Source organism: Cavia porcellus, unplaced genomic scaffold (genome assembly GCF_034190915.1).
Source record: "Cavia porcellus strain 051 isolate PalLab524CR breed Dunkin Hartley unplaced genomic scaffold, mCavPor4.1 scaffold_24, whole genome shotgun sequence".
NCBI classification, from domain to species: domain Eukaryota; kingdom Metazoa; phylum Chordata; class Mammalia; order Rodentia; family Caviidae; genus Cavia; species Cavia porcellus.
In genome coordinates this window covers 48734500-48756798 of record NW_026947507.1, presented here as the reverse complement: position 1 = coordinate 48756798, position 22299 = coordinate 48734500, and the positions used below count along the sequence as shown (strand labels likewise).

The 22299-nt window shown below is 35.5% G+C and overlaps 1 protein-coding gene across 8 annotated transcripts in view; it reads right to left on the bottom strand.

Moving 5' to 3' along the window:
* The window catches only part of Kpna5 (karyopherin subunit alpha 5), an 80670-nt gene that overhangs the window by 11101 nt on the left and 47270 nt on the right, over window positions 1–22299 (bottom strand). For 3 of the 8 annotated variants that reach the window (XR_010042715.1, XR_010042716.1, XR_010042717.1), the window contains exons 9-14: window positions 13759–13922; window positions 11686–11764; window positions 9983–10108; window positions 9029–9156; window positions 6413–6591; window positions 3633–3824 (exon numbers count right to left, since the gene is read on the bottom strand). Coding sequence is in view for 4 of the 8 variants with exons in the window: in XM_005008136.4 (XP_005008193.1) it covers window positions 3637–3824; window positions 6413–6591; window positions 9029–9156; window positions 9983–10108; window positions 11686–11764; window positions 13759–13922 (864 nt within the window). In the remaining 4 variants the exon portion in view is untranslated. Of the gene's footprint in view, window positions 1–123; window positions 3825–6412; window positions 6592–9028; window positions 9157–9982; window positions 10109–11685; window positions 11765–13758; window positions 13923–22299 lie in introns of those variants that run through there. The other 5 variants (XM_005008136.4, XM_063235025.1, XM_063235027.1 and 2 more) reach the window with 3 other exon arrangements.

The window sequence follows — 22299 nt, the reverse complement described above, 5'->3', positions numbered from 1 at the left end:
ATCTATTTTGTTAGCTTTATAAAGTAGTTGGAAAGTTAACCAATAATAGCATCTGTCTTTGCTCCCTGTGGGGAATATACAATTGTAAGTGAGGGGAAAATAAATCAGACTTACATACGCATATGAATTATAAAATAACTTTGTATTATTTTTAATATACTGTAACATTTCATAATACTACACACTGCTCCTGTTGATTTAGTTACAAATATCCTCCCCTCATTTCTCCTCAATCAGAAATTAAAGGCATATTAATTACCCTCTAGAATCCTATATTAGTTCCTAACATGTCACATTTCATAAAACAGTAATGTTATGAACTAAAATAATAAAAGTTAACAATTAAGTTTCACAGTTTCACAATTAAGCCACCAGCAGACTGCTGAACTTAGAACACCACCAAATATCCACTACATTTTCTTATATTTTATTTTTTTCATAATGCTCCTTTGTAAAAGAAAATATAAAAGCAAAGGTTATAAATGCTTCTTTTAGTTCTTTACCCGATACATTTATTTATTTATTTACTTTTTGTCTTTTTGAGACAGGGTCTCACTATGCAGTTCAGGCTGGCCTTGAGCTCACTTTGTAGCCCAGGCTGGTCCCGAATTTGCAACAATCCTTCTGCCTCAGCCTCCTGAGTGCTGAGATTACAGGCTTGAGCCACCACGCCCGGCTGTACCGATACATGTATTTTTAACTGTAAATGGGTTTTACAGTTACCAAAGGATATATTATTTCCACACTAGATTTTATTATTTTTTAATGTTCTGGTATTACTAAGTGAACAAATAAAGTTAAATGAGAATGAAACTTAAGAGTTTAAATAAAAAATGGCCAGAAAGTCAAATACTTACATAAATATAAAACAAACATGATTGCATGAATTAACTAATTCAAATTCAGACAAAACATACTGAATTTATTTTTATTTATTTTTTTGGTACCGGGAATTGACCTCAGGACTTTGTGCTTGCCAGGCAGGTACTGTGCCACTGAGCTAATCCGTGGGCCCTGAATTTAGAAATAGACCCTTTTCTACTTTCTTAGTATGTACATTGTTATTCGGATTCTCCTTTATGACACATTCTTATTTTATTTGGCATAGTTTCTCATAGATGTAAACATTATAAATCTTTAAAAAGTTTAAAACTGTCACAAGGGCCAGTGAGGATTGATGAAAATACATTATGGAACATTTTAAGAGGTACCTTGAAGAGTAGTCGTAATCTGAATTTTAAAAGCAAACGGTTAGGAGTTGTGGGTTTAGCCCAGTGGCACAAGTACCTGCCTGGCAAGCATGAGGTCATGAGTTTGATCTCCAGTACCAAAAAATAAAAAATAAAAAAAAGCAAAGTGTTTGAGTCTTAATCCAGTAAACTTGTCAATAAGCCTAAACTGATCCAGTCGCCTTTGCATTCAAATCTAATCAAATTAATTTTTCAGGTAACAGATCAAAGAGATTTAAATTTGTATTTAAATGCTTAAACATATGGTCATATTTTCTTTCTTGGTACTGGGATTCAGGACCTTGCACTTGTCAGGCAAGCGCTTATGCTGCTGAGCTATATCCCCAGCACTCACACCCTTCTTTTCATATTCTGTACTTCTGATATAGTAACATTGGTTTTACTGGAAGAAATTTTAAAATCATTCAAGAGATCATTTGCATGTGCCTGCAGATGTGCACATACACGTATTATTTTCCTCCCATGAACACTCATTTATTAATAATTTGGCTTAAAGATTGTAGTGACTACAGGGTCCATGAAAATAGGCACATCTGGTTAGCTTATCAATTATGCTGCATTAGCCATGTCAGTTGCTGTGAAAAAGTGGAATACTCTGTCTTGTGATTCTTAAAACTGTCTGCAGCACAACAGTGTTCATCTGATAAATTCACAATCAACTTGGTAATCTTTAATAGAATTACCCTGTTTTTTAATAACATAATATGAAAGAAACACTTTTTAAACTCAACTAGGTAACTTCCACTACAATAAAAAGGACATACATACATCCTTTAAATAACAATATAATATAGGATTGGCAGCTGCAGTTAGCATTACAGATACCATGTAAACCTGAGTCATATTAGTAGTTGGTTTTAAGTGTCCGGCCAAAAACTTTCATGAAACATCATTTACAAAGTATCAGACTATTTAAAGAATCCTAAACATTTTTCCTCTTGTAACATGCCTCTGATTTCCCGCAGAAACATTACATAAATGAAATATTCCTTTACAGAAAAGACTATGAATATCAAAACTGCTTTAACTCCCATCTTAACAGAGTTGCCAATTAGAAGTAAAATAAATATTCTAGGTATTTAATTGGAAATGAAAATAGCCTGCATATGTTAAAATATTTGAGTTCAACAGTACATCTGTTTAGAAAACTATCAAACACAGTACTGTGTGAGAAGCATAGATAAACACATATGTTTAAATAAATATATAATTTTTTAGTGAAACCTTTCTTGACCTTTCATAGTCTGAAACAGTTTTTGCTATTAATTCATAAAACACACATTATAGTGACCAACTAGTGACAAGTGACAACTTGTAATCATTAGATTACATTTTGTATTACATTATGTATTAACATAATAAGCAGCAGTATGACCCTCTGAGTATTACCAAAATAAAGAAATTCCTAACCAAGATTTCAACCATAGTAAAGACCCCTTTAATGATTTTCACTAATATAATCGCTTACTATTCAAACCTTAAATACATTCAGTAAAGTTTAATACATAACAGTGATTTCTTCAGAATACTTTTAACATTCAACTTCTTAAATTCATTAATATAGTGAATAAAATTGTAATTACTGCTCTAATAATAATTCCAGTATGCAGCACAATTATAGATTCATAATGACATCTCTGCTATAATGCTCTTTAAAATGAAGTGAAAAAATAATAAAACTATTTCAAAAATGGTATATTTGGTTGAAATACAAAATATAGTAGTATAACACTTATACTTTAAAACACAAATATGTATTTTTAATCATTTTAATGTGCCCAACATGAATAACCTCCCTCTTTAATTGCCACGTTCTAAAGACTATCAAGACAATGATTTTTCTAAGTTTCATAAATAAATCTTACAGTTTTTCTGTTGCAATTTTTTTACAAAGTATAATTGATAGCACAGTGATTTATAATTTAAGGTAAGAAATATTTCCACATTTTAACTTAGCTTTTACATGATTTCATGCTTCTGAAGCTTGTTTTTATCTTTGCTTCAAAATAGAGGTAGATTCAGTAGAGAATGGGTGTCAGTAAGTGCTACTATGCACTTTTCAAAAATACATGAAAAAGGTTTCGCAACTATTATGTAATAATACTTCATCAGTTCTCCTTTTCAAGTTTCAGTTAAATAACTACATAATTTATGTTTTCACAAATAGATAATGCCAACAAAAAGACAAATACAATCACACCAAAACAACAACAAAAAACCCTAAACAAAATGTTACATCTGAATGGAAAATTTTAATTCATTTTGCTTCTAAAAAGTGCATCAAAATTTTACTGTCTTATGCTAAAAGAAGTCAAATATTCCAACTATCACTGGTGACAAAGAGGAGATAATCTGAAACTCAGCAATTAATTTGTTCCCTACCAAACTAAAGCTGAAAGCCTTCCACTGGTCCTTCTTGCTGCTGAAATACATATTGTTGTTGGCTTTCATCCACCTGCGGTACAATGCTGGGGTCATCTTCTTCTACACCAAAATAATGTTCAATCAGATCAAAAGCCTTTTGATAAATTTCCTGATTTTCATGGCTTTGCAGAAATTCAATTTTATCCAGACCTATTAAAGAAAGCACATATATAAGGACAAATTATTATCAAAGCTTTACTATATATTTAAATCAAACTAATAAACCAATAGCATCTACTACTCCACTAGCAATGGACTGCAAATTAACTTTTATACACATGAAAGCTAAGACTTAGGTCTTCTTGTTTAAGAATGACCACAGGCCTGGTAGTAAGAGTTCACAGACCCAAACAACCCTGCTAGCTGTGTGATCTTGACCAAGTTTGTTCAATTTGTGGGTTTCTCAGTTGTATATGTGCTGCAAAAGTGATAACAGTTTCTAAGTGACAAAGTGAGTTTTAGAATAAAGAATTTCAAAAGTCCATTCTAGAGTATTTATGCTAAACAAAGTACAAAATGGAAACTAACAAATAATGAGCCAGAGAATATTAGTATGAAACAAATGTAAATTATCTGTAAATTCATGACATATTTTCACAGCAAAATACCCTGTACATATATGGCTATTTGGTTAGAAGTACAGTCTATAGGTGAAACTGAAAAATCTCATCCTGAAAAAATAAGAATCTATAACATTCTATTTTATTGCTTAGAAGAAAACATTCTACACCTAAGTATAAGTATATAGGTCAATGATGGAGAATCATTTAGAGATCAAGTATCAAACTAAAGCCCAAAACCCACTTATTTATTGCAAAGTGCCAACACTGAATTAAACTTGAATACTGAAGTTTTAGGGTTTTTTCAAGGTTTTAGTTTAGGAAAAAACAACTCATATATTAGTATCTTCTGTCTTAAAAGAAAAACACAATAACATATGTGCCATAGGTTCACCACCAATGGTCTAAGTATGTAATGTTGAAATAGTATTCATTTAGTTACAGAACCATTTCATGAAGATTACATAGAATAAAAAATAAACAAGAATAGGCCAAACACTAGTGTAACTTGGAGTCAAATAATGACTACAGTAAGGAAATATTAATTCTTAAAGCCAGTTATTAATATTGTGTTAATTAATGGTTCAATCAGTGATACTATATGACTAGAAATAAGGGCAATGTGATAGCCCAGGCTTCATTAAAGAATCATAAATAAAAGCATGAATCAGCATACAGTAAGAAGACAACATAGGAAAGTATTAATACAAATAAAGTAGAAAAAATCAATTTAGAGTCATACCTATTCAAAAATAAATTCCCTTATGAGAATTTAAATTAAATATTTTAAGGATCCAAACAGAAAAATCTGGCCAATAAAACTTTTTTCACTAAACCTCCATCGGGATAATAATTTCATAAACTGAAGAAATAAAATATTAAACTGCATCATTTATTAAATATAAAATAAGTTATTTTATTAAAATAAAAAAATTAGATTGGGAGAAAAGATGTATCAAAATGGAGTTAAAAATTCAAATTTTTATAGAAAATTCAAATAGATAACTACAAACTATGATATACACTAGTGGAAGGAAAATATATACCACATTATATGAAATAAGCCAAGAAATACACAAAATGCAACCTGGTGATGTTGCCTCACATCTGCTAAATTAGCAACCAATCAAATAAGCATAAGGCTGTGGAGCACATCTGCACAGAAGGAGCAAGTGACCTGTCAGTAACAGGTTTTGGGAAACAAAATGAGATGCATTTTGTCTTGTAGGACTCAGCAACTACACCCCTGAAAGTGCATCCCGAAATACTAGTTCTGTTAGAGAACACAGACCCAACAGGGGAAGAAGCAACACCAACAATGTTTAGGAGGCAGTTTATTACACTAGTGGACTCAACTGGGATCTTGTCCAATGAGTCAGAGCCCCGCCTAGCAGGGGTTTGGAGCTTTTATGGGGAAGGCAAGTGGGGAGGCACAAAGGCATATTTGGGGCAGTGACATCACAAGATGTTGAGGGAATTTAAAAATAAAAAATATTGCAAGGTCATCAGTTACACAAAGGCAGTAAACAGGGGTCATGGAGGAATGTTCTGTTACCAGCATTGCCTGGATATGTCCACTGGGTTTGGGTGGTTATTCTTGGCAGACTTTCATTTAAAATTTTACATTCCCTCTCAGTACAACAGAAAAGCAAATTTATATGTTGAAAGATGCTTATTTGGCATTGAAAAAGCAATAATAAAAAGCATTAGTTTGGAAACAAACTAATGGTCAACTACCAGTGTATGGTAAAACTGTACATGGTATGGCTGAAAGCACACTATATAGCTACTAAAATTATAAAAAAAAAATGGAGAAATGTAAAATTTCAACAAAATGTTAAAAAGTGTGAAAGAAAACTAACCATACACTATTAAACCAATATAAAGTATTTGTCCACAAGAATAATGTAAACAGAATGATAAATGATGAAGATAAGTTGTTAAGGTAGTAGAAAACATTTTAAAATAGTGCTTTTTTTTTGCCTTTCAGAGACAGGGTTTCACCATGCAGTTCAGGCTTATCTTAAACTCACTTTGTAGCCCAGGCTAACCTCAGACTCACAGCCTCTTGCCTCAGTCTCCGGAGTGCTTTTATGACAAACATTTTCATGGAACCCAGGGGGAAACTAGCTAAGGGATCAGTAAGAACTACTTGTAAATTCTTAACTGACTGCTTACCATACGCTTCTTCAATGAGAGCACAGTATGGATTAATGCTGACTCCATTCTGCTTAGATTCTTGCTCTCCGAGACGTAAAATATTTTCCAGTCCATTTAAAGCCACCTGGACTATTTTGGAGTCCATAACAGTCAAAAGGTCACAAAGTGGTTTAATACAGCCTAAGGCTACCAAATACCTTCAAATAATTTTTAAAAAGAGAGAGATGTAAGGAAAACAAAGTTTAAAAGTAACTTTAAGCACTATAACAATGACACAAAATATTCTTCATGATGAAATGTATGGGGAGTGGCTGAGCTGGAGATTGGTTGATCTAGCCCACACTCAGGGCGAGAGCAAGGCCAGCCCTGACCTCTAGAGAAGGCCACCCATGCAAACAAGCTGCTGGGACTAGAGCAGGGCCAGCCCAGCACGTACGTGTCCAGCCTTCGTGCTCCTCTCTGTTAACTACAGCACAGGTAGCTCTGAGAATGTTCCATTTTCCATGTTCTCAGCAAAACACTGAAATACTTTCAAACTCAGCAAAACACTTTCAGCCCTGTCATGTGCTTCCTCGTTCTTTACTGTGTATAAACAAAGACGCAGGCTGCACTGGGTTGTCACTGCCTCTCCATCACGGAGGTCAGGTCCCACCCTGTCCCAGCTTTCCTTTAATTAGGTGTCTAGTTTCTTCTGAATCTCTCGTTGCCCCTTCTCAGGACCCCACTGGCTGTGCAAGTTGCAGCAAAAATGTTTATGTAAACAACTAAGAAAAACATTTGTATAAAAATTTAACCGTTATAAACATTTAAATTTTTATTTAAGTGCGCATTAAGAGAATGGGAAATAGTGAGATAAATCTTTAACATACAAGAAGGGAACCAAAAGATGAAGGGAGGGAAATGAGATAGGGGGAGGTTGTGAGGTATATACATGTACCAAGTTCCTATGGGGACATGGTTATTATAGCCTATAAACAAGTATTCCCTTGGAATGGAGATGGAGAGGAAGGGGGAGGATCAGGGAACGATGATTTAAAAAAAATTAAAATGTGTCATATATATGTACCAAATCCCCACAATAAATGTATTTATTATGTACTACAAACATCTATCGATTTTAAAAAAACATGACTTTAAAACCTTGTATTCTCTTATTCTCTAATTTAAAATAATTAGCAATAAAAGGTATTGTAAACACCACAAAATATAAACACAGGCACAATGGTACTTGGATCTGTTTATGCATGGCATCCACACTCTAAACAGTGTATGTACTATGCACATGTGCATATGTGTGTGCTTTTTTGAAGGGCTTTGTACCTACAGAGTGGTCATTTGGAGGCCGAAGAAATGGAAAGGGAAAAGGACATCCGAACTGAGAAAATTTCTCAAAAAATTACAGTTAGTATCTTAAACATACGCTGTGTTTCATAAGCACAGAAGATCTCTAGGAACAAAATAGGCCATGTATAAACATTATATAATGTTTATACATAATGTTCACAAAATACTCCATTTCCTAATGCCTTTTTTTCCTGTTATTTGTTGTTTTCACACTTTCTGTAAGTTCATATAAAGCACAAAGATAAAAACCTATCTCACAGCCAAGAGAGTAAAGGAAATATAATCCATAAAAGCACTATGTACCCTGCTGGTGTCCCACAGCTGAAATGACTGGCTTGGGCATACAACAGCATCAGTGGTATCACTTCAGCATCACTGAAGTGATCTGAGGCCAAGAAATTCTTTTCCTATATACACAGTGAGTGGTTAGGGAGATAATCAGCTTCATTTGGACCACTGATTCACACTGATATATTTGAGGAATGCTCTGTGGAATAGATATAATCATGGCAATCACTTTTTTATAGTACTGGGAAATAAACTGAAAACTTAAGTAGGTAAAAATAACATTAGCATTAAAAATACAAGAGAACAAAGATTCTGTTTCATTACTACTTGTATTCATGACACAAATGAAGTGGAAAGGTTGATTAAAACAATGAGGAAAAATGGAAGATAAAAAGCAAGCAGTGGGTCTCAATGGCACATATCTAATCTCAGTACTTGGGAGGCTGCAGCAGGAGAATCAGAAGTTCAAGTTCCACCTGGGAAATTTAGTGAGATTCTGTGTCAAAGAACTAAAGACTAAATAAATGTCTATTTCTATGTATTTATTTAGACACAATCTCGCTATATAGTCGAGGCTGGCCTTTAACTCACTTATGTATCCTTGGTGATACTCCTGCCTCAGCCTCTGACTGCTGGGATTACAGGCATGTGCCAACACTCATGGCTCAATTTATTTTAAATAATTTATTAGTAGTTTCTGTATATTCAATTTTTTTCCGATTTTAGTGTTTAAAAGATATTTAATGACCATGATAGTACTGTGCTAATTAATATATTGTCCCCTCCTCAGATTTTTAATTTCTAGCCTGCCAATAGAGAATGTTAGCTAGAATTTAAATTTTAAAAAATCATTGTGAATGAATAACACTTGTCATTTAAGATTAAAAATGCTTATAAACTGATGTAGAAATGATGCTTCATCAATAAAAAGTATGCTTTATTTCAAATTGTTTTTCATTTACAGTATTTTCTGTAAAAAACAAAAACCACTTTGCATCACACCTTATTTGATCTGGAGTCCCTCCTGAGGTAGCGTTAGTTATAGCCCAAGCTGCTTCCTTTCTGGTGCGAAACTCCGCTTTCTGAAGAATCTCAATCAAAACAGGAAAAATACTTGCATCTATAATTGCCTGAGATTAGGAAAAACAATGGAGCATAACCAGTGTAAATAAAGTTTTAAAAATATTACCAAATAGAAGAAGACAGAAACAGAATAACTTCGTAACACCTAGGCTTCTAGAATTATCTTTGGAAATATTATCTGTTTAAATCTTCATGTACTTTCCTTTTTTTAAAAAGGAAAATGTCTTTTAAATAATAGTGATATTAACAGGTTATGATTTTAAGGATAATAAAGCACAAGAATATGACTGATTAAAATGGAAAGAAATTAATGAGGTTGATAAAACTCTACTGTAAATCAACAAAAGCTGCAAAAGAAAGATTACTGCCTAACTTAACTAATGGAGAATGATTCCTTTCTAAAGATTAATCACTTGTGTTGGACATTGTGTGAAGTGGGGAAAAATATATACACATAAATATATACACATACATACATTCATACATACACGTATACACATACTCCTCATTAGAATACTAAAAATAAATGCTACTATTTTAGAGGAGGAAAGGCTATATTCTTTAAAACAATTTTTAGACATTCATTTTTTAAAAATACTTACTAAAATACATCACTAATAAAATACTGATTCACAATATATTGGCTTTTTTTTTTTTTTTTTTTTTTTTTCTTTTTGAGACAGGGTCTCGCTCTGCAGTTCAGGATGGCCTTGAGCTCACTTTGTAGCCCAGGCTGGTCTCGAACTCACAATGATCCTCCTGCCTCAGCCTCCCGAGTGCTGGGATTACAGGCGTGAGCCACCATGCCCGGCAATACATTGGCATTTTAAGACCTTCTTATTCTAGTCCCAGATGGGAAAGGCTGTTTGTTACCTGGATTTGAGCTCTGTTTCCAGCAGTTATGTTAGAAATAGTCCAGCAGGCTTCTTTTCTAATTGACTCCTTTGGGTTACTCAACAAGCGCAGGAGACAGGGTAATGCAGAACAATTCAAAATCACCTAAAGAGAATTAGAAATGGAAACAAAAAGGTTTATAGTAAAAAACTAAATAAAACCTTACTACTAGGTTATTCACAAGTAAAAAAATCATTTTGAAAAATGAAAAGAGATTCTTTCTCTTTCTCTTGAAGTGAAATTTAGGGACTTGCTACTTTTTGCCTTGTGCTGTTTCCAAAGCTTGTGTAGTGCCAGAGTAGTGAGGTCCCCTGTTCTCAGTCCACTAAAATGCCACAGCTGTACCCTTCAAGTTTACAAGTTAAAGCAAATTTATTTACACTTAGCATAATGTGTGAAAACATTGTTTTAAAATGCTACCAAGTATAGGTATTTTGAAACTCAATGGCTTTTCTAAAAAGTTAGAAGTTGTGGAAATACCTTTGAAAATATTTTCAGAGTTGAACTGACATAATTATTTGAAAAGATATTGTGATTGAGGTTAAGATCCAACCTCTAGTTTACAAAATGAATTAATAAAAATCTGTAAATATTAGAAATTCATAATGTGTAGGAAAAGTCTGTTTCATTAACATTTTTATTGTTCCACTTTTCTTTTATAAAGAAATATATTCTTCTTTGTCCTGTTACATTTTTTATTCCCTTGCAAGACTAATTATGTTCTCATGTTCAAAATACTTCCCAGTGACTGACACTGTATGGAGCAGTACACTGAAAATTCAGTTGAAAAAATACAGTGTATGTTTAAGAGCATATTTTCATTTAAAAGCTATTTTAAACAAATAGCTATCTCTTATTAGATATCAACTACTAATAACTTTGGTGAGTATCAAAACAGGACTTGAAAAGTAAACCTGAAAAACATGTAAGAACAAGAAAACACTTAAAAATTGTGAATAAGGAAAACTTTGATGTGCTACAGAGTTTAAGGTTTTAAACTCTGCAAGAAAGACTATAGCCCAAGTTTGGGATCTATCTTAACATTACTCCTAATTTGATCTCTACCCAAAAGAGACATATCTTACACACAGTTAACTGTGAAACCTAGATCAACTTCCTTGCCATCTTTCCATTTTGGCCTTCAATACTAAATGCCTTACCAACAACTCTACTTCTAACTTACTTACAATCAAGCATCTTCTCACTAACAGTTTTTGTTCTACTTAAGTTTAATGCTCCTAAAAAAAATAGCTCACACATACCTGTGTATCTATGACCAGATAAATCTTTTTCACTCCATTGTACTTTTAGGATCCAGATTTAGTTCCACTCCTTTAGGAAACTACACAAATTTCTTAGTACATGACATCTTTTTAAAACTTTTACAGCATTTACTGACTGGTTAGTTCATAGCACACAGATACTATCTTTGATGATTTGCCTTGCTCTTATATTTTCTCCCTTAAAGACTAGAAATCCCTCAAGAGCAGAACCTGTATCTTATAGTTGTTTGTATTAATTCAGATTGAGGAGAGCACTTTCTCTTATAGGTATTTGAGGCTGACTACATGTTATGAATATGCTTATGTGCTAAAATTCTAAAATCTTTACATGTAATCAAGTGGTATGAAACATAATTGTCTGTTATATTAATAATTGGGCATATGAAAGTCTGGACTCACCTGTGTTTGAATATCATCACCAGTGACAATGTTACCAACTGCTCTTAACGCAGGTGATACAACTTTATCATCATTGTACCTAAAGTTAAAAAAAAAATTGTCTGTTTGAAGGCAAAGGTTGTTTTCACTGTTTTATTTTCTTACGTTTCTTTTGCTCTACTCAATACTCTCAATTGGTTTTATAATGTTTTGTTTTTGGTTTGATTTCACTATACTTAATTGACTGGACAATTATTGTGAACATAAAGAGATATACCATAGTACCTATTACTACCCTCCCAGTATCCTGCTGTGAAGTTCTGTATCAATTTTACTGCCTTGTCTCGATTGGCTTTGCTCTGTCTTGTTCTGTTGTATTTTTACTACTTTCAAAATAAAATTTTTAAAAAAAAAAGTAAAATTTACTGAAAATGTAAAATTTACAGAAAATTGCAAAAACAGAAACTCCTCACCCAGAGATCCCATTTACATCTCAGTAATTCTCCCAGTACTACTTTACAATAAAGGAGCTAATCCAAGGTCCCATGTTAACTCACTCGGCATGACTCTCCAGGATCTCTCAATCTAGAACGGTTCCTTGGTCTAGATACTGACATTTTTGAAGACCACAAGTCAAGTGTCTTTAGCCAATGTTTTCTCAAGATTAAAACTCAATTTATATACACATTTGCCTGGGTATCACAAATGGTATTGTGGTGCCTGGTATCCCCGTCCATGATGCTGGTGCGGAGCTCTGGTCACTAGTTAGGAATGGACCTTGCCACATTCTTCGGCTTTATTATACTACTACTGATTTCCTTTAAAAGCAGTATTTAGCAAGGAAATATTCTGAGATTATGTAAAACTCCCATTACTTAACCTACTTTTGCCACTAGATTTGATGCTTATTGTCTGAAATAATTGTCATTTCAACTATATGCCTTATCTACTTACCTATTGATTTTAGTATGGACTCAGAGGTTTTCTATTTTATTTGTAAAGTTATAATGCATTACTATAACTTACTTCAAAGCTCAAACTGTAGCAGTTTTGGACAGAAGGTACCCTTTCAAATGGACTTCTACATCCTTCTGACAAATCTCCATTCTGTAAGCACTCATTACTTTTGATGTTCATCTTATTTTTATCTCATTCTCAGCCCTGGGACTACTTGTTTCCCTAAGATCTCTGGTTCCTTTGAAAGGAGAGTGGTATTTAGAATCCAAGGCTTAACCCTTCACTGTACTCAGCTTATTCTAAAGGGTGCCACTGTTCCTAGTCACTCTCAAAACTGGGCTGTGACTTCTGTACTGACTCCACCTGTTCCCCATCTACTGCCCATGAGACTGTTTTAATGCAGGCCCTGAATTCTCTTCTTAAACTACCTAACTCTTCTGGGCCAACCTAATGTTTTGTTTTTGTTTTTGTTTGTGCTTTTACAAATATGGTTTCACTACACAGATCAGGCTGACCTTAAATTCATATTGTAGCTCAGACTGGTCTCAAACTCACAGCCCGTCCTCTTGCCTCAGGCTCCCAAGTGCGCCACCACACCTGGCCTCCAAATATGAAATGCTTTAAAGGTGGGAAGACCAGAAGTTATAATATCTTTCTAAAGCAAATTTTCTGGATTTGTTTGATAGAAAATCTTTTCCTTTAAAAGAAGGGAAGTAGCTACATGGCCTACCAAAAAGACACATCTTTGACATAAATGAAATTACTATAACAAATAATAAACTAGATTATTAGTTATAAGAAAGAGTGGAAAGTCTCAAACTTCATTAACAATGTCTTACATACACATCAACTTAGTAGATATTAGGTATTCTATAAATACCTAACGTTTCTCTTGTTTACAGTGAGATCACATAAAACTTAGAGAATTTGTCTACAAAATAATCAGTTTCTACCTCAAAATATGATACAAATTATTAAAGGTAAATTTTTTAGGATTACAGTTACTCTGCAAAATGTGAGATTAGTAACTTTTTAACTCTTTCTAAAGAAACAGCTCCAAGATATTTACAAGACAATCACTTTAACTTATAACCTTAATACACAACCATACAATTATTAAGCATAAGTTATAGTTACATCAATAGTTCCACCAATCTTCGACAGACTCCAGAATCAATCACAGCTTGGATTTTATCATTGGGTCCATCAGAGAGATAAGAAAGGGCCCAGCACACATCTGCTAATATATCTGAGTCACTGCTAAACAACAAGCGTGACAGGACAGTTAAGCAAGGTGAAACCTAGAAGAGAAGGAGTCAACATTTTTTCTTTAAAAATAGGTTTACTTAGGAAGATACAGAAATTCATTTTTAAAGTGAATTTTAATCCCACATAAAACCAGAAGTTAAAATAAGGTATTTGTGGGGCTGGGGATTTAGCTCAGTGGCATAAGCACCTGCCTTGCAAGCAAGTGGTCGTGAGTTCGATCCCCAGTACCAATAAAAAGTTTTTTAAAAAGTTAAAAAAAAAAGTAAGGTATTTGTTTTAAAACTATGTTCAGATTATGAACTTGGAACTAATTATGATTGCTATATTTAACTTATATTGAATAAAATATCTGGTAAACTTTTTAAAAATAGTAAAATTTGCATTTGAGTCTCCTATGTTTAAATTATATACTCCTTGTATACTAATGATGTCTTTGAATCAAGCACTGCATATCTCAACAGTTCATCTGGTAACCTAGACAAGTACCAAGAGATTCTACCAAGTAACCAGCAGGTGGGTAGCAAATACAGCATAGGTATGCTTTAGAAGTAACTGATTTACAATCAGGGCAAGAAATACAAAATTTCACCATGCTGCTTAGATATACAATTTAAAAATCATGAATTATTTCTGGAATTTTCCATTTTATATTTTTGGATCATGGGTAACTGAAATCTCAGAAAGCAAAACCACAGTTAACCTATCTATCTATACAAGCTAAATGTTAGATGTGTCACAAACGAACGCTTCCCAAAAAGTAATTCCATCTCTGTCAACCATCTCTCCCTCGAACAGAGAAATGTATAATTCATTTTCCAAAACAAAAGGAATTCTAAGTTTAAAAAAATCAGTACAGTTGATAAATGTCTTTTTACCAAGTTAAAAAATAAAGTACTTGATTTTTAAGAAAAAGACCTCCATTTCTAGCTTTGTAAAAATAACAGAAACAAACACAAATTTCATTTTACAGGAGATTAGCAGATATTTGTTATCCTACTCAAAATATATGAGGATGAAAATAACTAAAGAAACAGTTAGCTAATTTAGACAAAAATACAGAGAAAGTAAAGCCCCAAGTGTCTGAAGAGGGAGCCAGCAATAATAAGGACCCTCACTACCTATTTATTCTACTTTCAACACCCCAATATGCCTTACAAATCAGCAGGTATCACAGAAGGTAGGGAAGACAGTGCTAAAACAGAAGATTATAAACCTGAATAAGAAGATTAGACTCAAGATTAGACTCAAGGTACCTACAACATATTATACATGGCCAGCACTCTCAATGCTACCAAAGATTGAAGGCTTAAGAAGAAACTGAAAACAAAACCTGAATGAATCACAGAAAATGAACAGCATATTAGGCAGAGGTTGAAATGGAGTGACAGACTGGAATTGAAGAAGTAAAAGTCTACACACTGACTGCTGGACCTATTACCACTTTCAGTTCCCAGATCTCCAGAAACTAAGTGCACTACCTACTATACACCTTAATCCAATGTGTCCACCTTCCAGCAAAAGAATGGAAAAATCTGTCTCTAATAAATGCAATGGAACTGGAGAATGAAACTTGGAATTCCACAAACAAGGAAAAAAAAAGTTTTGCTGCTGCTTGTTATAGCTGAGAACTAAAATGTCCTCCAAAAGTCTTACATAGTCAGAAGCGGAACTTTTGGAAGGTGACTGGATCATAGGGACAATATACTGATCTACTGACAATTTCATAGTTAATGTGCTGTTGGGTGGATGGACAGTTGGGAAGAGATGTGTTCCTAGGGCTGTCTATGGAAGGCGTTATTTTCCTCTCCAGTTTCCAACTTACCTCTCCACTTCCAGGGTGCAATAGAGTGAGGTGCTTTCCTCTATCATGTCCTTCCACTATGATATTCCCACCCTGGAGATAGCCTATTATGGATCATGTGCCTCTTAAAACCGAATTAAACTTCTTTTCGTTAAATTGTAGATGTTAGGTACTATCTTAGTGATGACTAAAATACTCCCCAATTACCCTACAATAAAGCCCAGAGATGACAAGCTCTACCCCTACATCCAATCAGCTTCTATAGTGCCTCCTGAGTCTGCCCAAAGAACCAAAGGTCATCAATTAAAAAAAAAAAAAAAAAAGACAGCAAAAATCAAAAAAAAAAAAAAAAAGGAAAAAGAAACTTTTACAAGACTATGCCAGGCGTAGTGGCACATGCTCATAATCTCAGAACTGGGGAGGCAAGAAGGAAGAGGACTGCTGTGACTTTGAGGCCAGCCTGGGTTACAAAGTGAGTTCAAGGCCAACCTGAACTACATATCAAGACCCTGTCTCGGAAAAAAAAAAAATCCTATAAATTCTCAGATAAGATGATTTACTAGGTAAAAGAGCAGAATCTGTCCTTAGAGTTACTGTCCTTATATTACATGAGCCAATAATGCAGTTGCTTGTTGAAGATGAAGATCATCTATCAACAGATCCAAACAAGCTAATCGAGAGATTCTCTCCATCTCAGCAGGAAAAAATCTTCGAGGAGAAAGGCTCAGATACATTCAATCCAAAGATTCAAAAGATGGTGGTGTCCGGTGAGGCCAAACTGGTGGCTCTAGTGAACAAATTTATTGGTTATCTCGAACAGAACACATACTGCCTTCTACCCAGTCTGGTGGATTATGTCACAGATGTATGAAACTCTGTCCTGCGTGGACAGAGGGACATACAGATGAGGTCAAGGCAATGTGTACTAATCTCCTGCTGGCTTGCTTTATTTGTCCTGCAGCTGTCAATCCAATAGAGTAATTTTGGATGCTCCTTAATAGGAGGTAAGTGGCTTGATTAAAGGAGGTAAGTTGGCCACCTGTTTCTGCAGTTAGCAATACCTGGCTCTGAAGAGGGAAACCCCCACACAAAAAGTGCCTTGAAAAATGTGACAAAAGTTGTGTTGCTGCTATCCTCAATGTTCTGACTGAGGTCTGTGCAGTGGAGATGTCTCCAATCTCCTGTACTGTTCTTCTGGAAGGGTGCAGAGCAGTGGTTAATATAAACTAAGTCAGTGCCTTACTTTGGTGAATTTTATGAAGAGTGTGGTGTGTGGAGATCAACTGAGAGAAGACAGAATGGTTCTTGAAATTTACTGGCAAACCGAACCCAGGCTAAGCCAGGAAAAAGCAGCAGTTTAGAAATGATTCCCTATGATAATCCTCAGCTGTCTCCAAAAAGCATTGCTGCAAAGAAGAATCAATTACTTATTGCAACACAGACCAAAAGTTGCACTAATATGCTAATGGACCTGCATATAGACCATGAAGGATTATCTCAAGAAACAATCCAGAAGGTATAACTGGAAGAGGTATCAGTCATTTCCTTAGGGACAAGTCCCCAGCTTATTCCAGGAATGATGTCAGAAAATGAGATCCTAAACATGCAACTTGCAGATGGAGGACAAGATGTCCCTGTTGATGAAACTACTCCACGGTCCTTCACATTACTCCAACTCAGTGTCTTCTCTACAGTTGGAGGGAGTGTCTGTCTCAGAACTTGGAGGGGGAAACTCCTTGAAGTAATGCAGTTGAAACACTACAGCTCTTAGAAGATGAGCCATCTACCGCACAAGATAATCATGAAGCTAAACTGAGAAAACCTGAGATTCATTACACAATGGGCCTAACAGATGATGGGACATATCAGAAAGAGTGAGTGAGACCTGGACCACAAGATGTCTTAGAATGACTTTGACCCAAACATCAATGAAGATTACTTGCAGGAAATTACAGGTACAGCAGGAGAGAACATGTTAGGCAGTTTTCTGTGTGCTCCTTGATCCCTGCAATGGACAGCAAGTGACTCAGAGACCCAAGACCTAAAGCAAGAGGAATGTCTGCAAAATCTGGAGTTTTCCTGGACTGGGCAACACAGCTGATGATGTAGATGTCAGGAAAGTCAGTTTCCGCCCTCATACACCAGTATCATGTCAGGCATAAGTATGACCTCTGAGGATATTCCCCATAAGACCTAAGACTTGAGATCTGAGTGCAGCTCTGATTTGGGAGGTAAAGATTCTGTCTCCAGTCCAGATACATATGAAATAACTCATGGTAAGAGGAGGAAATAAGAATGGCTTTTAAATATGCTCACATCCATGGTTGAAAATGGCACTCTTTTAAGGGTCTCACTATATAGTTTAGGCTGTCCTTGAACTCAGTATGTAGCCCAGGCTAACCTCAAACTCACAATGTTCCTCCTGCCTCAGTGTCCTGAATGCTGCATTTAAAGGTATATGCCATCATGTCTGGTGAAAATGGCACTTACACATTGGTGTTAATAATATCAATTGGTATAAAACTTTGTAGCATAATTTGCCAATGCATATTAAAATCTTAAATGTTCACATTCTAAATTTGGTCTAGTTTCACTTTTAGAAATCTGTCATAAGGAAATAATTCCATGTATGGAGGAAATAAAAGACACCATATCCTTCAAAACATTTATCTTAGCAAAAAAATGGGAAAAAATTATGAACTGAAAAATAGAAAAGTGAATTGTGGAGTAACCTATTAAAATTTATGCACATATTTGGTAAATGCTTTCAATGCAGTAACCTGGAGGAATACCCATAACACAGTATTAAATGGAAAATTTACTTGACAGAATTTTATATACAAGACAGTAAGACATATATTGAATAGTTTTAAAAAAGGTATTGAATATGTAAACTGATTATTTTAAATTAATAAATATTTCAAGTTTTCTTTCATTTTCAATCTAGTATCATTCAAATACTAATCACACAAACAAAGGAGTTGAATCCTCATAATTTTTAAGAGCAGAAAGGGGCTCTAAGACTAGATATTTTAAGAGATATTCATTGTTTCAGGTAGAAGGAAAAGCTAGAGCAAAGCTAAAACCATGCTTTGTGAGTATGATAAATAGCAAGCAGGCCAGTATGACCAGACAGTTGAATGAAATGGAAAACAGAAAAAAGTGAGTCAAGAAATTCACAGATGCTTTCAATTCTTTTTCTCAATTAAGTGTACTGGTACTTTTCAGGTATACATAATGATCACACTCATCATAGAGAATTTGTACCTGTACATGACTCTTTTTGAATGCTTTTTCCCCATTTCCTTTCCTTCCGGTTAACCCCTCTTCCCCTCCGTATTTACAAAAGCTTTGTATTTTCCTTCTTTTCTCATTTTTTTCTTTCCCCTTTCTTCCTTTCCCCTCCCCCTCTTTAGTTCTCCTTCCCATTTGAACATTTTCTTCCTATTTCACCATATCTACTATACATTTTGGTCCTTATTTACAGTCTTGGTTTCTCACACCAGAGAAATGATGCACTATTTACACATTTGTGTCCGACTTATTTCACTTAAGAGTATGACCTCAAGGCACATCCATTCAGCTGTTCGCTGTCCTTTGTACCTGTTTCTGAAAACCTATATAAGTGAGTGCTAACCTCAAGATGGGGCTGCTAATTTGGAATTGAGATTCCAGTCTGCTAGCCTAAGAAAGCTATATGCCTACCAAAATTTCTCTGGTCTTTCATTTATCTGGTCCTGAACCCCGTAACACTTCTGGGGCCCTGCCTAGGACACACCCTGCTGACAACTTAGGTTACTGACAAAGGCCTACTGACCTCCAAGGACTTGCTGTTAGACTACAGATGAGAAGGCACACCCTTCAATTCTTTTCTTGGAGTTTCCTCAGCAGTCCAGGAGCAGAAGCTCCTGTGAGACAGCAATGACCTCACTGGACCCTAAGAGAATGCTAAGTCTGTGCTAACAGCCTGTGTTAGTAGCTTGTGTTACACAAGACAGTCAGACTCCATTTCAGATTCACCCCAGGATTTGGGGGCTGAACTATATTAACCTCTGAATGCCTGCTGAACAATAGGTCTCCACACAAAAGCACCTCCTCTGGGAGGCTTAGAGCTATGAAGCTTGCTTAAGCCCCACATAAGGCAGTTGTACGTGTATTCCCTCACTGAGAACTGCCCTGCTTTGTCTGTTGCAACTCCATTCAAGGCTTCACAAACACACACTATAGGGAGCCAGTTAGCATGGGTGCTAGCCAAAGTAAAATGACTCCCCTAAAATGCATAAAAACCTCAGGGGAGGCTTTACAGAAGATTACAAGATAAAAATGAAACCTCAAAGCCTCTACACCTTCTAAAAATTACACGCCTATGCCTTGTTTGGCCAACAGAGGGCACACCAGACTTACAAATTATTCGCCAGGTTTGGAACCTGAATAGGGCCCAGTCACAAAATGTTGTCCAGACCAGTTCCCCTAGACAAGAATGCCTGATCAGCCAGCTCTGCCAGTGGAGATTGGAGATTAAATGAAACAAGGGGTAATCTTTACACGTCAAAGAAAACACAAAAGAGGCAGGGCTTAAAGTCTCCCCCAGCTTTGGGAAACTCAAGGCTAGCTCTGGTAAACAAACAGTCAAAGCCCTGTCAGGCTAAACAGTTTTCATCAAATTACCAATTTTAATGATATATGTACATAAAACATTTCTTGTGTACTACAAACTCTTAAATGACAATTATAGGGTTAATCTGCTCTCTGCCCTGTGGTTTTGAGATAAAAACAGTAACTCAAGGAAACTTTCAAAAGTCTGTTGGCAGTCAGTCAAATTTACTATCTGAAGAAAAAAGGAACTGTTGTACACTAGAAAAAAGAGCTTCATTATATTTTATACCAAAATACCTATAATGTGACCCTAACTGTTCTATATACGTTTTTTCTTCTCCCTTTTCTCTCTGGGTGACCTAACTGATATGTTAACCACTGCTGCCCACTACAAATAACAGATGTGGTGCTAAAATAAGGTAACAAAAGGTTGTTAATTGCTGCCAGACTCCTCTGTTCTCTGCTGAGAAAAACAGGATCTTCTCCATTAGCCTATCTCCTGATCATTGCCCAAATCCCTTACTCTGTAAACAGTGATAGATATATAAAGGCTGCAAGTATGGGGGGCAGGACACACACAGCTTTTGCCATCTCCAATTGCACTGTGTTGCTGGGCCCAGGATAAAATAAATCAGTGCTGCTTTTTTAAAATATGTTTTTGCCTCATTTTTTGAACTCCAACTTGGGGGCTCGTTTGTGGATTACAAGAGGAACATTTTAAATTCAAGCAGCTGTAGTTGAATTTGTTGTAAAAGACTTATAGTAAGGGCTGGTAATTTAGCTCAGTGGTCTAAGTGCCTGCCTGGCAAGTGTGAAGTCATGAGTTCAATTCCCAGCATCACAAAAAAAAAAAAAAAAAAAGAAAGAAAGAAAGAAAGAGACTTATAGTAAGTGAAAAAAGAGGATATCAAAAGGCTATACAATATAAGAGATATACTTTTAATATGAGGATCCTATACGATAAAAATCTTGTTCTGCCAGGGACAAAAGGAAAGATAATCACAAGACTAGATAGCTTACATGTGTTGAAGAAAGCCTGTGAAAGCAGTTTATTAAAAAGGAAAAAATATGTATAGCTACTTGTTAATTTTGGAGGCTCAGACTATTCCTTCTAAAAATTCCCATGAGGGAAATGGTCAAACAAACATGAAATTACCAATCAAATAATAACCTTTAAACAACTTCTGAGATGTATTTGCTGTGTTACTCTACTCAGTACTAAAATGGACATTTAAATGTGTTACTAAAAATAATGTCACATGACTGAAATATTATGTCTTTTGATCTCAGGTTTTCTTTGTAAAACTGTAACTGCTGTATGTTAACATTTTGCTGGGATGCAACTACTAGGACAACCGTAATTGATAAGAAATAACAGTCCTTTGCTATACTTTATATTTGAAAGCACTTGCTGTTTAGATAAAATCATGATAATTAAACCCACTAAAATGCTAATGCTCCCATCAGTATATTTCAGTGTGCTAGTTGCCCAGGTATTGTTCCTGATCCAGATCCAACTGCTTCTATCTCTTGGAAATGGCTGGTCACTATGATGCATACATAGCTGGTCACTATGATGACAGACTGTTAAACTACTAAAATATACCTCTCACATCCGCCTCCCATGTGTCTGGAGGACTGTGCCTATCTCAGCAAGCAGGGGAGCATCGAAAGTTCCAGAGGCGCCGCGGCCTGTGTTAAGTGCTCAGTGCACTCTGTTCAAAGCCCAGACTGTTCAGGACCCTCCAGGCTTCTGGGTGCAGTGAAGTGGATAAGTGGTTTGAGGCATCTACATCCGCCTCCCCATCCCGGCTGCGCTTGGAGAACTGTGGAGCTTCCAAAAAGTAGGCGGGCGCACGCTATCCCCAGAGCCCAGCCTATTTGGGACTCCTGCACCTCACCATCGGTGTGCACAGGTGGGGCTGGGCGGACCTACATCCGCCGCCCTGTGTGTCTGGAGGACTGTGAATATCTCAGCAAGCAGGGGAGGATCGCAGGTTCCAGAGGCCCCG